The sequence below is a fragment of the Chrysoperla carnea genome, chromosome 3 (genome assembly GCF_905475395.1).
Source record: "Chrysoperla carnea chromosome 3, inChrCarn1.1, whole genome shotgun sequence".
Taxonomy (NCBI): domain Eukaryota; kingdom Metazoa; phylum Arthropoda; class Insecta; order Neuroptera; family Chrysopidae; genus Chrysoperla; species Chrysoperla carnea.
The window spans coordinates 66,287,866-66,306,638 of NC_058339.1; the positions used below are offsets into that span (position 1 = coordinate 66,287,866).

General features: G+C 28.5%; 1 protein-coding gene across 2 annotated transcripts in view; it reads right to left on the bottom strand.

Annotated features, from left to right (window-relative positions):
- Positions 1-18,773, bottom strand: part of LOC123295250 (solute carrier family 2, facilitated glucose transporter member 3-like) — a 31,388-nt gene that overhangs the window by 5,751 nt on the left and 6,864 nt on the right. The window contains exon 1 of one of the 2 annotated variants that reach the window (XM_044876521.1): positions 6,969-7,169. The exons of the other annotated variant lie outside the window; for it this stretch is intronic. Within the exon in view, the coding sequence (XP_044732456.1) occupies positions 6,969-7,013 (45 nt within the window). The 5' untranslated portion in view covers positions 7,014-7,169. Of the gene's footprint in view, positions 1-6,968; positions 7,170-18,773 lie in introns of those variants that run through there. 2 annotated transcript variants of the gene reach the window in all.

Below are 18,773 nucleotides of genomic sequence, written 5' to 3' on the forward strand. Positions count from 1 at the left end.
TATTCGCGAGGCTGTAGTTTTCGAATTTTGACACTATTGTCAAGTTTCTGACTTTGGCACGTGCCCACAATGCTTGTGCGGTAATTCCGAACTTACATAACTTAAATACAACATACTATGGTTCGGAAGTGGTTTTCACAGTCGTTTGGTCTGTGTTTTTGGATTTTTTTAGAGTAAATACGATAAAAAAAGCTTATTCATTTTATGCCTGGATTAAAATAATATTTGAGATATTTCCTGAAGCTACTCAATTCGAAGATAGTACTCTTCCATTCGTTAAAAGAACCAAATTTTTGTAATTTTTGGGTCAAAATTACTTTTTATTTTCTGAGTTTTATACATAGAGATAATATTATAGAGCTGCGAAGTTGCCGCCCAACGGTTGATAGCAGTATAGAGACAGATAAAGAAGGCACGTATAGCTTCGTCTTCGTCTCTCTCATACCTTTCTTCTGTCTCTATTTACCTCTCTCACTGCGGTCAAAATTCACTTATTGTTTTTCCTATGTCCATACAGCTCTATGGTAATATCTCTATGGTTTTATAGATATTCCATGAAAAATTTGATAGATAAAATCACGAACAAATTTTTGCTTTGAAATTTAATAAAACTCCGTATATAGAGTAAGTTTGACCTAAAAAGTACAAAATTTGTTTTAATTCATATAATTCGTCATTAAATGATTTGGACTTTTATAGAAAATCCATAAAATTATCCAAAAATTTTGTACGTTGTTCTTTTGTATTTGAGTATCGATAGCTCGCAAATATTTCAGTTGGGAAAAACTAATATTTCAATATTATTGGATGTGCAACATTGTAAAATGGTAATATAAAATCCTCTTTCAAATTATTATATGGACGCCCATGATATAAACTTCGTTTAAAATCGAGCTTTCGAAAACGTCTATAAACAATTTCTATCTTTGTTTTACTTTATTCATTTTCTATATTATATTTATCCCATTTAAATAAATTGTATGATTTTCACTTTGTGTCAGTCACTTGACCTCACTTTTCTAGAAATGCATTGCGGTAATTGAATTTAATCAAGAATTCGAATAAATATAGAATTTTCCAGTATCTATAAGTTATTTCAAATAAGAACTTTCTAAAATTCATAAGTTATTTCCAATTAATCTAGAATATTCTAATAAATGCTTGTTTTATATTCTTCTGTGGTTATAAATATAATTTTACGTTATTTTAAGTTGGTCACTAACGAAAAGTATGATCTCTCATTGGCCTATAATCAAGAATAATTTTTTTAGAGGTTTCATTTGATTGAAAAATCGAAAGGTTTCTTCTATTAGAAAATAAAGATTTTTGGTAAATACGAAATGATTCAGTTTTGTAATTTAATTATCTAGCAATATTGTATATAAAAACAGTTCTATCCGAACCGGAAGTACGAAAGATTAGCGTTTGTTCATAAAAATGATTCTGTTTTGTAAACAAAATAACTATCGACTTGCATACAAAAACATTTCTATCAAATCCGGAAATACGAAAGATTAATATTTATTAATAGAAATTACCTATACTAAAACGGCATTAACTTACGTTATTTGAAACATATCAAGAAATTTCGAAAAACATAGTGTTCCCTACGTTAAATTCTATCTATGCACGTTAAAAAAGTTGCAAATAAGGATAATTAAAAGGTACATTAGATTAGTACTTTACATTAGTATCTGATTTACACCAAAAAAGTATTATTTACTTCATTGTAGAGTGCCATGGCGTCTTGAATGACATCACGGATTGGCATACAATCTTTTTTGTTATGCAAGTTGTAAGCAGTTTGTGTATGACAATATGTTAAGTAACCTGCTTCGTTCTATTAAAATGTATACAACATTAATAGCGATTGCCGTGGCGTGACGAAATACTTTTTGATTGGTGTCTGCTGTCATGTGACTGAATGCCAAATTTTACTAATTTTGTGTTCTAAAAATAAAAATATATTTTGTTGTCTACATAATTATCATGAAGAGCCTAAGTGGCCGAGCGGTCTAAGGCATTAGTTATAGACCGTTAGTTTACTTAGACTTAGGTTGCGGGTTCGAATCCAGGCAGCGGCAGTGTGAACAATTATAATTAATGGGAGTGCAGAATTGATCACACTGTCGTCGCTTGGATAAGAACGTAGTAACCGACTCCACCCACATCAAAAATGTAATTGTAAATATAATTTGTAATTAAATAAATAAAGATTCACAAATAATGATGTGGGTGGCCTCTGTTATAGGCGTATATGTCAGAGAAACGGAGGTTAAACCCCATTATTATTATTTTTATTAATTATCATGATTAATCATTAGAAACAAACGCCTATTAGACCTCGGTAAATTGACACATTTTAATTTAATTATTCATTTTTCTCGAGAGACGTTTAATAGTAATTTATTTAAGCTCTCGTAAAAAAAAATGAGTGGTCATGCAAACCGCTAACTTTAGCAGATAAGTGAAAAAGTGGGCGTAATGGGGTGACGTGACATGCATGACATTTATTTCACAATAGGCTTTTAATCTAATAAAGATTTTTGAAAAATTTGAAATATGTCTGGTTCTTATTGAAATACCTATCAATATTTTATCTCAAAATTTTACTAGCAAACTCGAAAATATGAAAAAATTGCATTTGTGATAAAATCAAAAATTGGAATCAGTGCGCGAGTCAAGATACTATGAAAAAGCTAGGTCACTATCCTAAATTTCTAAAACTTTAAATAGTGATTATCTCTATTAATCTATTATTATCAAAAAAGCATTACTTAATATTTTTGATAAATACTTACAGAACAATTTAAAATATTTGGCATTTTCATATTAAAAAAATATATTATAAATTGATTATTCATCAATAAATAATGCATTTAACTACGAAGTTGTTGCAACAAATGTAACATTTTTTACAACTGATAAGACAGGTATTTAATAAATAAACAATTTTATTACACATGAATATAAATATCTTGAAAGAATGCAAGATTATGAAATATAGTGTGAAATGGTCAAAAACTCACACCACCTATATGTAAAGATATATTGAAGGTCTTCATTCTATGAAAATTGCCAATTAAGAAAATAATATCGATCAAATATTCACCACGACTTGTTTGAAGGAGCATCAGGGCAGGACATCATTTCTTGGTGCAATACCTAGTTTACCTCGAATAGTAGTAGCGCCATTTAATCTAAATTCGTACCCGACATAGGACTTGTGTTGTTGCCCTATTAGCTCAGTTGGTTAAGGCGTATGGTCTGGTGTTGTGCATGGTACATGCATGAAGGAGGTGCACTCAGCCCCTGAAATTGAGGAGCTGATAAATGAAATTATCAGCGGAACAAAGGCTCTATAGCCTAAGTGTGTCCTTCGTGGATAATAAATATAACCTAACCTAACCTAGGACTTGTGTTAAACTAACATCTGAAGTGACCAATTATTATGATCAACGTACACATTATGTATTTTGAGTTCTTTCAAAGCAGTGCTATTTTGCTTAGCTTTCTCTAAGATTTAAAAAAAAAACCGAGTTAACCCGAGTAGTAGACTAGTTTCTAGCGTATCGCAAGAACTATTGAACTAGAGCGCTATATTTATACTCATACAATCATCACCGTTTATCAAAAAATCGCTTTCATTTCAAGATAATTAATAGAAACTTAAGGCTGTTATATACAAATTTTTTATTGGCGTGAAATCATTCTTTGACTGGCGTGAAACTTTATAATTTTTTCAGAATCCTCTTAAATATTCATTGATGGAAAAAGAAATTTATAAAGAAAAGCGGCTTTGCAGATAAGAATGGTTAAAGTAACAATTGAATTTCAAGCACTGCAATTATACCCTTTACTCTATTGATTTGAAATTTGGTTCTGCCATAGATATTCATATTCTACCTGCCCTGGGTATTTTTATTTCTCGAAAATCCTGTTAATTATCTGCTCTATCGATTTTAAATTTGGATATTTTATAGATATTCATATTCTACCTGCCCTGGGTACTTTTATTTTTCGAAAATCCTGTTAATTTTCCTAATTTTTATTGTTCACAACCAGGTATAGTGGAATAAGAAAAAGTATCTGGGTGTGAACAATCAAAATTGGGAACATTAACAGAATTTTCTAAATATAAAAGTTACCAGGGCAGGTAGAATATGAATACCTATAACATTCAAATTTCAAATCGATAGAAAAGGATATAATCGCAGTGCTTGAAATTCAATTGTAATTATAACCATTCTTATCTAGAAAATCGGTTTTCTTTATAAATTTTGTTTCCACCAATGGATATTTAAGAAGATTCTTAAAAAAAATTATAAAGTTTCACGCCAATCAAAGAATGATTTCACGTCAATCAAAAATTTATACATAACAGCCTTACTAGAGTATTCATACATTTTTACCATAATGGAAACAAGTTTTATCTTCAAAACTTAAAACTTGTACATCCATTTTTCGAATAAAACACATTACCTGTATATAGAAGTCGCATATTACTCAATATATAGGTAACTAATGTATAGCCTCTTTGTATGAAGTAATTAGTAAATTGTTAATTATGGTGCTGTGTTTATAAATCAATTTTTTCTAAACTGAAATTAGGACTCAAATAGAAAATAAATTGGTTTCATGATGTAGAAAATTTAGAGAAATTTTATACGAATAAAATTTATCTTGGTAACTAATCGTCTGATCATCAAATTAACCTAATTTTTTTAAATGAAAAGAGAAGCAAATAAAATTCACTTAAAATTGAAAATTAATAGTTCAATTGAGGCTTAATCTTTCCCTGAGAAACGAAATTTTTTTTCAGAATATAGTGTAAGAGATCTAAGGAAGTGGCTTCGTATGAAAATTAATTTGTAATAAGCTTGCTAACATAAATTTATCAATGTTTATGTATAGATAGAAACATTTATATGAATGTGTGTGTAAAAATAAATATGTATATGCATACTTTTTTGAGTGATTTTTTTTTTTTAATTTATTAGATTTTATTTAAAAGACAAATAAGCTAATCTTTGAATAATTTGAATAAAATACCTTAAGACGCATAATATCCAACAACTTGTAGAACAGATTTTCTCCAATTGGTGTTTTGAGTTACAAATATAGTAAAATATTTAAAACAACACACACTTTTTTACATGAAACTGTCTTTTTTAGAATAAATTAAATAATTTCAAATTTAAGCAAAATAAAATAAATATTCTAGAATCAAAATACTACATCAAAATGTTTTTTTACAATAAAATAATAATAACTTTGTCTGGTTTTCCAAATATTACGAAACCGCTAAGTTAATAATCACCTAACTTGGTCAATACCTTGAGTAAATTAGCGAAACAACTATAAACAAATAATTTGTTTATTTTTTTAAGCTTAATTGTGCTAAAAAATTTTAATTGGATCAGTTTTTGTAAATAAAAATCATTTAAGGTGATTGTAACTTTACAGTATTGTAAAAAAGTTTTTATTTATTGCACGGTACATACATATAAACCAAATACATGTTTGTAGTCAAGTAATGAGTTATTTTTGGCTTTACAATACCACGCAACTACAAAAATATATAATATATTGTGTGCAAGTGATTCATTTTCTTTTCAGCCAACTTTGAACGATAAAATAACAATAAAAAGCCCGGTGACTTAGGAATTTTTTGTGATTTTTGGAAACTTTGTTAATCAAAAAATGTATTTATAAAGTTTTATTGAAATCCCTAGTATTATTCAATCCTTGCATATCTCCTTAACATTATGAAGGTGATTTTCACTTTTAAGGTTCAAAATTTAACAAATTTTTTTAATTATGTATAATTGAGTTTTGATGAATTACTTCTTTTTAAAAGACTGTGCTTCTCTTCTACGACATATTCTTCCACTTCTTCCACAGAAAATGGTAATATCACAAACTTGAAGTTCTCGAAAACACGATAATACGAGAAAATACCTAAGTTTATACTAAGCATCTTATTGAACTCCAAAATTTTTTTTCACTTGTGTGTAATCCACTTCATGGTGTTGAATTTTAATTTGTGTGTAATCTACTTCATTAAAAAAAATTAATTACAATAATTAATTAGAGACTAGTTTCGAAGTATTTCTTCACAATCGTATTAAATTGATAAATTAGTACGATTATGAAGAAAAACTTTCAAACTAGTCACTAATTAATTTTTGTAGGAATTTTTTTTGAATAAAGTGATTAAGCGTGTGCGAGCACCAGGGCAATTATGGTTAAGAAGGAAGGAAGTGGGATTAAGTCGAAATCAATTCTGAAAATTGTACGGAGGAGTGGGGATGCTGCTCGATTATTTAAATAAATAAATAAATGACTTATTTAATACTGGTCTAATGGGAAAACGGTAGATGGATGATATGTTTTCATATATTTCTCCAAAACTCGATGAAATTAAAAAAAAAAAAAAAAAAACTATTTTAATTAAAGCTAAAACCTTCGTAAATTATTGGAAAAAAAAAACCGCTATGCCCGACTAATTATGGATGTATAAGCACGGTAATGGTGATACAAATTTAAATAATTTATTTTTTCAGTTTTCATGGTGAATTATGTTATAACTTGACAACAATATAAGACGAAAAGTAAGAGTAAAATTTTTCGGTGTCTGGAGTAATTATCAAAATACCGAAAATTGAAAAGTTTTGTTCAATTATTTGGCTTTCGATATTTCGAAAACCAAATCAGATATTGAAAAATTTTATTCTTATTTTTCATCTACATTCATGAAGTAAAACAAAATTCATTATCAAAGTTGAAAATAAGGTATAAACAATTTCAACCACAAATCTAAGCTTGCCTTGGCGCTCGTACTACCTTAAATTACTATTTATTAAAAATATATTTTAATTAATATTTTTTGATTAAAATTGGTACCAAAACAACTGGTTAATAACAAAAAATTTTGTTGTGCTCTTTTTTGATGAAAATTTACTTACATCCTTTAGCATAACCTTCTCCTGTTGTGTGTTGTAATTTGCCATATTCCGTGAAATGTACAAACACAATAAATCACAAAATATATCATTTGATTATAAAACTCTCAATTTTAAGATCACTGCAAATTGTTGCACTTATTTTGACTAAAATAATCTCAGGCTTATCACGTCATATATATAGAGATATTATCCATCATTTTATATGATTATATTCGCGAAAAATCTCTTTGACTTTTTGAACTTTATGTATGGCTTGCGTTTTATGACATTACATTATTTTTAATAAACTACAAAAAAATTTCTTACTAACACACCAAATACTATAAAAAAATAATTGTCAATAGTATATTTTTACATAATTTATGTATATTTATATAAATTTTATGGTAATATAACAAAAGTCAAGGATCCTTATCAGTTAAATCCAAGCTAATACTGTTTTTTTTTTTTTTTTTTGTGTGTGTGTCTTTGGCCACTAATATTATTTAATAATTTTTCAACAAAAGATTATTTGATAATAATTTTTGGGTAATATTTTATGTAATACTAGATTTAAAATATCTAAAAGAGATTTTCATAGGCCCGGGTATTTTAAATAGCATAAGTTCCTATCCCAAAGTTATACATGCAAATAATATGTAATGCCTTAACTCCCCTGGTGGAAAAAATATTTAAAAAAATAGTCTTAATAAGTCTTAGGAAACTCTGAAAAAGTCTTAGAAGAAAAAAGTATTAAGAACTCTGAATAACTCTGAATTAGACTAGTCCGAAAACGTTGAGTAATTCAAAGTTCCTAAGACTTTTTCAGAATTTCTTATTCTTTCTTCAAATATTTTTTCCACCAGGGTCCGCCTTAGGTAACTGCTTATGCCAGTCCCAAGCCTGGGTAAAGGAGGAAGGTTTACCTAGGGCTAGCTACCCGACTGCGTAAAACGAACTTCGGTTCATATCAGGTACGAAACCCGACAATAAGCCTCGGAACGAACTGTCTCGGCAACGAACTCGGTAGGATGGGGTTCCAAGTCAAAAGATAGAACGCAATGGATTTCGATTGTTGAGGAGACCAAGGCCCACACAGAGCTGTAGAGCCGTTGGATCGATCGAATATGTAATACAAATACTATTTAAAAAGTCCAGGGTGCTAAGTCCAGGATGAACCATTTTAATCTATACACCTAAATATCTCGTTTTGTAGTTAACCAATCAAAAAAAAACTTCGGATTTCTTTAATAGCCAATTTAGATCCTAAAAGGTAAGAGAGATAGAATAACACTTTAAATTAGAAAGTTGATCCTCATAAAAAAATTAACAATTTTAGCTTTAAAACATTTTTTCGAAAAACGTTAGCTTTCGGAGGAAATGCGACTTAAAAATATTTCATTGTTGCACTTAATCGAAAGAAAACACACTAACAAAGGAAAAATGCTTCAGCCAAAAGTTGTCAAAGACAATAGAGGACATATTCCTGTGTCCATGACTTTGACCTATAGTTATCGATAAACTTTAAGCGCATTTTCTTTCGATTAAATGCAAAAATGACGAATTTTTAAGTCGCATTTTACAAGAAAGCTAACGTTTTAAAAAAAAAAAAAAAAAGTTTAAACAAAAATTGTTAGTTTTTTTATGTGGATCAACTTTCTAATTTTAAGTGTTATTATATCTCTTACCGGTTAGAATCTAAATTGGCTACTAAAGAAACTTGAAGAACTAGGTCCAATGTGATATCAGAACATTATGTCCTCCATGAAGCTCTGTAACTTTTAAGTTATTTTTTATTGGATATTCACAAAACGAGATATGTAGGTGTATAGATTAAAACGTTCAAACATTAGTTTTTCTTAATTTGCATCACCTCCAGGAGGTCTAAATAATGGTTAAAAATTGATTAATATTGGTTGATGACGATATTCAATTATCTTATTATAATTTTCTAGACACCCTGAAAGAGAGAAAGGACCGAGAATTTTCGTAAGTGAAAAAATGTTTGTGACAAAAGTCACTTAAAATTGTGCTCTTCATAAAATAGCGCTAGACTTACTATGCTGGGACCAAAATGGTTTATGTTAGCGTTCTTTCAATGAGATTAGAGAAATGCCGCCATATTCAGCCAAAAAGCTTAACTCTTATTGAAATTTACTTAATACAGTATGAAACCAATTATTTGAAATGGAGTCTGTTATAACATAACTATTTTGAATGGTTCCACAGTTCTCACTTAAAAAGGAGGTTATTTTAGCACAAGTTTTGGTGTGTTTGACCCATTAGTAAAAAAAAAAAGGGAAATTGAATCATCTCGATATCTTTAAACATCTTTTAATGATTTCAACTACTGATTAATAAGTATTAAAAATTAGTTAGGTACAACTTAATTCAAAATTTTGTAAAAAAAGATAATGATACTTTAAAAGTTTCCTAAATCTCGGAATTACTGAATTGTCAACTGAATCTTAATTTACATACAAACTTACACTTGACGTGTATTAAAAAAATGCATTAATTATATTATTTTATTAAATATTTTTTTTCAAAAAAATTTTAATTATACAATTTTATTCTTTTATCTACGCAAACAAACACACATTATTTAATGAGATTTTGTAATCATGGAAAAATTGATTTATCTCATTGAACAGCCTAGTGGAATGATAAAAAAGTTTTTTTTTTCTCTTATTTACATTTATTATAAATAAAATCTGAATATTTATTCTAATTTAAAAAAAGATTTACTATCAGTTTATTTGTTTATAAATACGCGCGATTAACGTTGTGTTATAATTGATCTTGAAAACATTTATTCAATGTTAATAATTGTGGAAAATTACTAAAATGATACAAATTTTGAGAACTTTTAAAAAAGATTTATGTTAAATAAGGTCGTAAATTTCATCTTAATTTATTTAAAGATTTAAAAGGTTTAAACATTGATCAAAATTTGATAAACCGAGTTATATATATATACCGAGTTTCAGATAATTTGTATCAAATAGAGAAATTTTCTTATTTCGCGATTTTACGCTAACAACAATAAGACAATTTTTTTACATTACAACGCAAAGAAAAAAATGTAAAAAAAATAATTTTGACCCTAAAAAAGTAGAAAATAATTTTTTTTATGGGTCACTCAAAGTCATGTATTGAAAATTCGGAGCACCTCAACCTTTTAAAAATACTCAAGTATGAGTCATTCATAAGAAAAATTATTTTACATTTTTTAGTACAATAAAAGCTGTTCCGAAATTAGTAATTTTATTAAAATTTTGAATTTAAATCTAAAAAAATGTACGTGAATCAAGTACGACAGAAGCGATGAGAAAATCAGATTATACTTACCATAATAATGCATTGTCATTCGATCAAAATTTCAGCTCAACCTAACTCAAAATCGATTCAGTTTGGAGAAGGCTCTTAGAAAAAGGGAAATGTAGACGGAATTTGCATGCGCATGTGTTCTGAAACAGGTTTTAAATGCGAATTTAGGGTTCCGCACCCGAAAAATTTGTCAGAGGTTTTTTAAATTTTATAAATTTCACTTGTGACAACTTTTGACGTAAAAACATTAATCCGTGAAACTTATGATAATTTTTAGTCTACACCTAAAAAGTAGTCTATGAATTGAATCGTTTGTATTAAATTTCATTAATTAAATTTTATAACTTCATGTAAAATTTTATCTATACATGATTTTTATTATTGAGACGAAATATGATTTTTAATCACTCAATAAAAATGATGGTACAATGATATGGGCAATTTAACACAAATACAATATAACGCCTTTATTAAAAACTTGGTATTAAAAATTTTTTGGAAATAATTATGTACATTGTATTCCAATAAAATCATTAAAGTGATAAAACTAATTAAGTCCATATTTTTGGGCCAATTTTTATATGGTGGGTTTTCCATTAAGATTGCCCGAATCTTAAACAAGTTGCGGGTGGGTATATATTAAAAAAAAAATTATATTTGAAAGATTACTTTTTCTCATTTTGATTGACTAAATAATAGATAAAAGCCTTTTGTCCTAGAGGGCAATTGGTTTATACGTTACATTAGGATCTGATTTATCATGTATTTTACATTTTCAAAAACCAATTCAAATTTATTTCGAAAACAGTGTAGAATGTCATGGCGCCTTGAATGACATCAATCCTTGCATACAATCATTTTTTTGTATTCAAGTTATAAGCCGTTATAACCAAGTGACTTGCTTCGTTCTGTTAAAATGTAATGTTGTTTGCATAGCGTTTCCCATGTCGTAACGTAACACTTTTACAATACATCTGATTGGTGTTGGCTGTCACGTGACCAGATGCATAATTTTACTAATATCATTTTCTAAAAATAATAATAATCCTTATTCTTTCCAAAAAATAATTTTGTTTTGTTATCTACATATCATGATTAATCATTAGAAACTTTTGTCCAATCGATTTATTCTTAGTGGACAAAAGCCTGTACCAGCGCAATGTATTTAATTTGAGAAAATGATCATTCAAGACAATTAGGTGTAATGTTGCAACAACGCATACAAATTATTGAATTGTTTTTATTCAAATGAGTGTTAAGTTCGAATTACTTACAGCATACTACTTGACTTTTATTGCCTTATATCGTTAATAATGACACAACTTTCGAACGTCGTTAAAACATCTTTCGATGATATCGAACTACATCTAAGTTATCGAATTTAAAAAAAAAGTGTATTTTTATAGTTTCTATTGGACTGTTATCTGTTTCTACGTATCACACAAAGCGGCATGAAACATATAACTCACATACAACTTGTTTAATTGAAATTAAAAGTTCTCAGACACTCTTTGTGGAAACCACTTTAAATGGCCATAAAAAATTATCATTATTTACAAGGGGATTTGTAAAATAATTTTTAAATAAAAATTTTCGATTATCTTTTTGAAGTTTAAGCGGCCTGAAAATTCATAAAAATACCTCAAATTCAACTTTTATATTTATTAGTAATAAATGTCCACGATTTGAACTGAATAGTTTAATAATCTTCTACAATACCAACCTAAAATAAATTCTAAAAATTCAGACAATTACTAAAAAAATGCTAAGACAAATTTGATTGCGATGAAACTGGATATAATTATGATGAAAAAACTGAAAGGTTTTTTCAGCGCAGCAAAAATTTTCATTATGAAATCTTAGTTAGTTTTAGAAATAAATACTATTTGGTGCATTTAAAAAAAATTGTTCGCTTTTTATTAGAAAAATATTAATAGTACAAAATTACGAATTTTTATCAATTTGGGACGGAAAAACATTTCATTATGACTTAGAGTTTAGTTATTGACTAAAACATAGATTTTCTATCAGTGCATAGCAATCAATTAATGCTGGCACACATGAAAAGGCACCGAAAATCCACCAATACCATCCACAATACCAACCATCCAAAATAAAGTATGTTAGCAAAATGGTCGCACTACCATGTCCAATAATAGCTGTTAATTTTTATTAAGGATATTAAAGTTCAGATATTTATTTTTTGAATTACGAGTTAATTACAATTACAATTAATTAAGAGTTTTTCAACGTGAAAGGTATCAGTGCTTGCAAAGTGCAATATCAAATTAAATCAAAGAAAATAATACAGTGCGGTATTAGAAACATAAGAGTGCAAAATTCATAAAAATATTTGTGAATTTGTGAATGTCATGCGCCATGCTAAGTCTAAATTTTGAGGATTCTTTTTTTAAATAATTGGAATCAGATATACTTAAAAATTCATCTTTATATGAAATCAAATTTTTAACAGATTTTGAATAATGCTGTAAAAGTAACAAGAAATTGAGTACCCGTATGTGTTCGTTACTAAAATAATCAGTACCCGTTACTACCGTATTGTTACGTTACTCTTTACTTTTGATACATATTACCTAAAAAAATTTGAATTGGTAAGATTATAAATAAAAATTTGAGTAACAAAAAATGCGAGTAACGAGATAAATTCGTGAGTAACGTTTCAGTACTCGGTACTAAATGGCGTGCCCGTTTCTCAGTATTCGATATATACGGCTTTTTACTTGACTGAAATAATTTTTAAAAAAATCGTCTATTCATCGAAACTTAGTTTATTCAGAGTTAATACAATTTTTTGTGATTTTCCAAAAAATATTTTTTCTCGGCTTTTAGACCTTCTAGGGTGATTAGGACCCAAAAATCATTAAAATACAGTTCATTTTCAGAAATCGCTCTTTGTATGGGATTTTGGAGGATATCTCAGAAACCATGCATCCAATCAACAAATGAATCCGATTTTTGTATTTTAAGGTCAAAATTACCTTATTTGAAGTTGGACATAGACTTTTTTTCTCGAGTAATTTTTTGTTTCAGATTTTGATAAAAGTCGATATCTAGAGTATTTTTGATACAAAAAATTATTTTCATTTGGTGTTTGGACGAATATTTTCTATAATATCACCGGAAATGCTTTACTTAGCCTTATATTTTGTAGAAATTTTCAGAGGTATCTCGAGAATTTCTAATTTAGTCATCAAATGAACTTCCTTTTTATAGTTTTTGAGTCAGTCTTCTTTACCCTATATATATTTCAAAAACAGAGACACACAAATTTCGAATTTCTTAGTAAATTTTTTATTTAAGGTTTATTAGTCTTGCCATCTGGGAGTAAATTATACGACGATATCATAAATCTTAGTCGGTAATGTAAGCAAAAAGAAATGTTTGTATATAGATAGACACATTTATATGAATGTGTGGATACAAATAGTTTTTTAAATATAAAAATTCTCAAATGCGAGAATTTTTCTAATTAGTATCAAAAAATTCTTCAATTTCTTACTCACAATAAGCAATTTCTTACTAAAAAAGCAAAACAGTTTTGACAATACTGATGCAAAAGCCTGAAAATGTCAACGTCCGAGGATCCTTAACTTATGATTTACGTAAATATAATTACATGCAATAATAAATATTTAGATAATTTGAAAAGTGACATATGAAGTAATCTAATCAACCGCTTAGAAAATAAACAGTAAATTTGTAGGCTAAATCAAATATAAATATTTAAATATTAATTCAATTAATGCTTAATTAAACATTTTAATACAATCTAATTTCGATAAAATTAATCGTAAAAAAAAACGTACGCTATAAAAATTTCAGCTTGATATCTCTTTTCGTTTTTGAGTTATCGTGTTGGCAGACAGATGGGCAGACGGACAGACAGACAGGCGAACAGGCGGACAAGCGGACTGACAAGCGGAAATGTACTAATTAGGTGATTCTATGAACAGCTATACCAAAATTTTTTCGTAGTATCAATATTTTTAAGCGTAACAAACTTGGGACTAAATTTGGTATACCTTGCATATTACATATATATATGGTATAAAAATTAAATTAATTTTATATCGCTATGAAAATATTGTATACTTAATTAAAAGGTGATGATAATAGTCTATAAAAATGTGGCATTTTTAATCAAATGTGATATAAACGTGTTTATGTTGCACAATTTTCATTTTGCATAAATTTCATACTGAATATGAGATAAGCTGTTTGATAAAAAAATTTGCTAATAACTAACTTTTGATTTTTATTAATTACAGAAAAATAGTAGCTCATAAGACGGATTTACGCGGGCCACAGTTTTCCCAGCGTAATATTTTCTTCAAAATCGTCATTGCAAATATTATTTATTGCAAATCGTTAAAAAGGCGACGAATTGGTGATATAAATTTCAGTCAATATTTAAAAAAAAAACAAAAACATGGGTAAACAACGTGAATACGGCCCAATAAAATTTGTAATATGAATTATTAAATTAATTAATTCAATTAATTATCTAGGCCAGTGGGGGTTAAAGTATATCAATATTTTATCTCCCGTAATAAAAAAGGTTTTTAAATCAAAAAAAAATATTCTTAATTAGAAACCAATAAAGTCAAGTAATTGTGACAAGTTGAACTATCGACTTCGTCTTAGGTGAGATTAAATATACAAATTATTAGGAAAGATCATAATGATTCCCTAGTAAAAAAAATTACCATGATTAAAAGTATTGAGTTTCAAGTTTGAAGATGTATATTGGTGAATGTTTAATATATTTTTCGCAGCATTTTTACTACCACTAGTGCTGCCTCTAGCGGATCTTTTATAAGTACACATGTAAGTAATTAAAATATTATTTGTTAACGCAAGTTAAACTTCCATGGCATTTGTATCAACAAAGAAATTTGTTTTTTAAAACAAGCACAAGTCTTTTATTACAACACTGGTTCCCAGCAAGGTTTAAAACTGTTTTTTTTAAATCTCTGCCCACAGAAGAAGTTGGACTTTCTGAAATTTCGTCGCCATATTTTATATTAGAGTATTATAGAGTATTGTAATTCGGCAATTCTTGCCATGAAATCCAGTTTTTAATAGGGCCATACATAGTTCCAACTTTTTGTCATTACACTCTTTCATCGTACTAATTTTTGAGTAAAAACAATCAAACTTGGAGAAACATCAACAATATCGTTGCTTGCCGACGCCATATTGACATTGCGTGGGTTTAAACGCCAGGTGGCAGAAAGTGAAACTAAATTTAAATGGCTAGGCTAGGCAAGTAGTTAAACGTTTTCTATCCAAGTTATTTATCGAGCTTTTTGATTAAATGGTTATATATCCTCCAGGTTGCTAGTTGGACGGAGGCGTTTAGTAAAAAGGCTAAATTGTTAATTAAACGGCTAATTAAGATAGACAGACAGACAACCGGAAATGGGCTAATTAGGTGATTTTATGAACACCTATACCAAAATTTTGTTCATTGTATCAATATTTTTAAGCGTTACAAACTTGGGACTAAACTTAGTATACCTTGGTATATTCATACACATGGTATAAAAAGCAAACAATTTCAAATGATGCCATTTCAATATAAAATATTGTAGTCACTTTATAAAACGTTTAAGTGTCGAATTACATGTCATATATTTTATAAATTATGATATGCATTCGTAATATTATTTCATTTTTAAAATATAATATACGAGAAATGTTTTCGAATTGAGTCAAATCATAGATAATAAATATAGGACACGTGATCAAAAACTCACGTGTATTAATAAATGCATCCATATTATATTTAATAAATAATTTTTAATTTAATCAATGTCGTTGACTAAAGTTTTGTAACACAATATTATGGCCATATTATTTAATAAATAATAATTATTTAAATGAATATATAATATTAACATGATTTGATAAACATGTGAGCGAATTTAGAAATAATATTGCGTCATATAAGGAGTTACTTGTCTGTACAATGTCCTTTTCTCCAATTTTGAAAAGTACGATTAACTGATGTATTATAGATCGTATTAGAGAGATTACATTATTGAAATATAGAGTGTTTTTTGTGAATGTTGTACGTTTAAGGAATGATTTTTTCGACCATTTTATGACTGTTTCTAGTGCATTAAATATTATTTATAATAATAGTGGTTTTCCTCAAATCTTTATCTAGCTTAGAACATTAACAAACTAAAACAAAGTAAATATTCTCAAATCGTTGAAAAATAAAGTATATACAAGTGAAATTTACAAAATGTCAAAAAAGCCCGACAAATTTTCCGGTTATGGAGCCCTAAACTCGCACTTGAAACATATCTTAAGATCATTCTCTATTAAATTACCTTTTTTCTTAAAGCCTTCTCCAAACTGAACCGATTTTGAAGATCATCGCCTATTTTTTTAGTTGTTTCGGGTAAGGAACCTTAAACTCGTACTTACACTCAAAAACAATAGCTAAGAACACTCTCCAATAAATTACTTTTCAAACGAAAAAAAAAATTAAAATCGGTTCATCCATTTAGGGGCTACGATGCCACAGACAGACAGACATAGCGATCGAAATTATAACACCCTTTTTTTGGTTTGGGTGTTAAAACGTAACGGGATATCGCACGAATTTTGCCTATATTAAACACAATCACATTCCGATTACGATTTCTGACAGCGACTAAATTAAAATTCTATAAAACCCTTAGCTCTGAAAACTTGAATCATATAGATATTGATGCCACGCAATTAAGAATATTCGATAGAAAAATAACCCGCAGGGTTTAGGGAACATCATTAAAACGGCGCGGCATGTAAAGACGAAAGAAGCCAATTTTCAAAAACTTCGGCAACACATCAAGATAAACAAATTATCTACCTAAGCTTTATACTACAACAAGAGACTAAAGCTTACAGAAAGCTGTAACGTCAGAAGAAGAGATCTGAACAATTTTTATGGTATATTTCTTGTTTTCATGGGCCTTCCAAAATCTTTCATAATTCTCGAGAAAAATAGTTTTATCTCTCAGAACCTAAGCATGATGAAAACTGTTTCCGACCAAATAAGATCCGAAATATCAGCGAGAACAATATAAAAGCGAGAAAGTGAGTGTTTACTTTCTAATAAAGTCTGTTCTTAATGCAGTGCTCTAGTCAAGAAACTCTTCAGGATGACCTAGTCAATAATCCTTACACCAGGATAGTGGATGCCAGCTAAAAAATTCGTAAATCGTCGTAAGTTAGGTTCACAGAATTGAAAGAATGAAATTCATTATTCCTGCTTCGAAAACACCCTGAAACAGCAATCTACCCTAACTAAAGTAAACGCTGTGTATAACTTTGCCATTGATTAGTATTATCAATTTAAATCATCCTCCCTCTCTCTTTTGTATGTTGTAATTATTATAAACTGATTAATTGTTTATATTATTTTAAAATAAATAATTTATTTTGAAAACGTGACTATCGAATTATAATATTATTGACTGTGGTGTTAACTTTGTGCCGTTATTAGCATATACAATGAATTATAAATGTTATTCATGGAATTTACAAAATATTACCAATATTGATGATTAATAAAAGTCACATGACTTTTTATTCAAAATATAAACAATTTTATTTATATATTTTTTATTTATTTAAATTAATTGTATCAATTATTTTTTAATTTTTAATCGATTATTTTTAGATTTCAAGAATATTTATGTTTATTAGATTTAATAAGATATATCATTAATAGAGGCTCTGTCTGTATTCATCTCATTTTTTATAGCAAATATGTATTGCCATCTATCAAAAATTAATAGAACGGAACTAAATTGTATTTCAAATATCCGACCCGATATTTAAAACAAAAGCATTCCTTCATCGGTGGGGTTAGGAGGCTTAGCCCGAAGTTTCAGTTAGCTGCTTAGGTTTGTTCCTACGCTTTTCTCTAGTGACCATATTCTGTTAGTGAGTTGACTAAGATCAGAAATATACGAAGCGGATATGATTTCCGAGGCTTCTAGCGGCTTTAACACTGAGGGTTAATCTATACGCTAGTAAAGTAGGTCGCCATCTCGTGTTTTATTTTGTATACAGTGTTTTATTTTGTATACAGTGGTTTTGTTTTCTCTCTATCTCGAAAGAATATCCAGGAAACACAACACTTTCGATTCGATCGTTTTTTACTAATTTTATTGAATCGTTATTTAATTCCACTTGTAACATATGACAATGACGTTGTAACCCGAGAGCTGGTAGTTATCTTTCGGTAGGTGTTTGAGGCATTCTGAAAATTCGTCAGATACTTCTCCCATTATATCCAAATCCAAAAATGCAAACCTAGCTGGAGCATACACCTACGCAAAAATGTCTACCAACTCTACTACTGTTTCTGCTAAACCACAAAAAATTAAATACGAGATTGCGCAGAGGCCTTCCGTCAAAAATACTTTACTAGTGTAGTGTAAAGGTATCCCTGTAGGTATTTCTTTCTTTTTT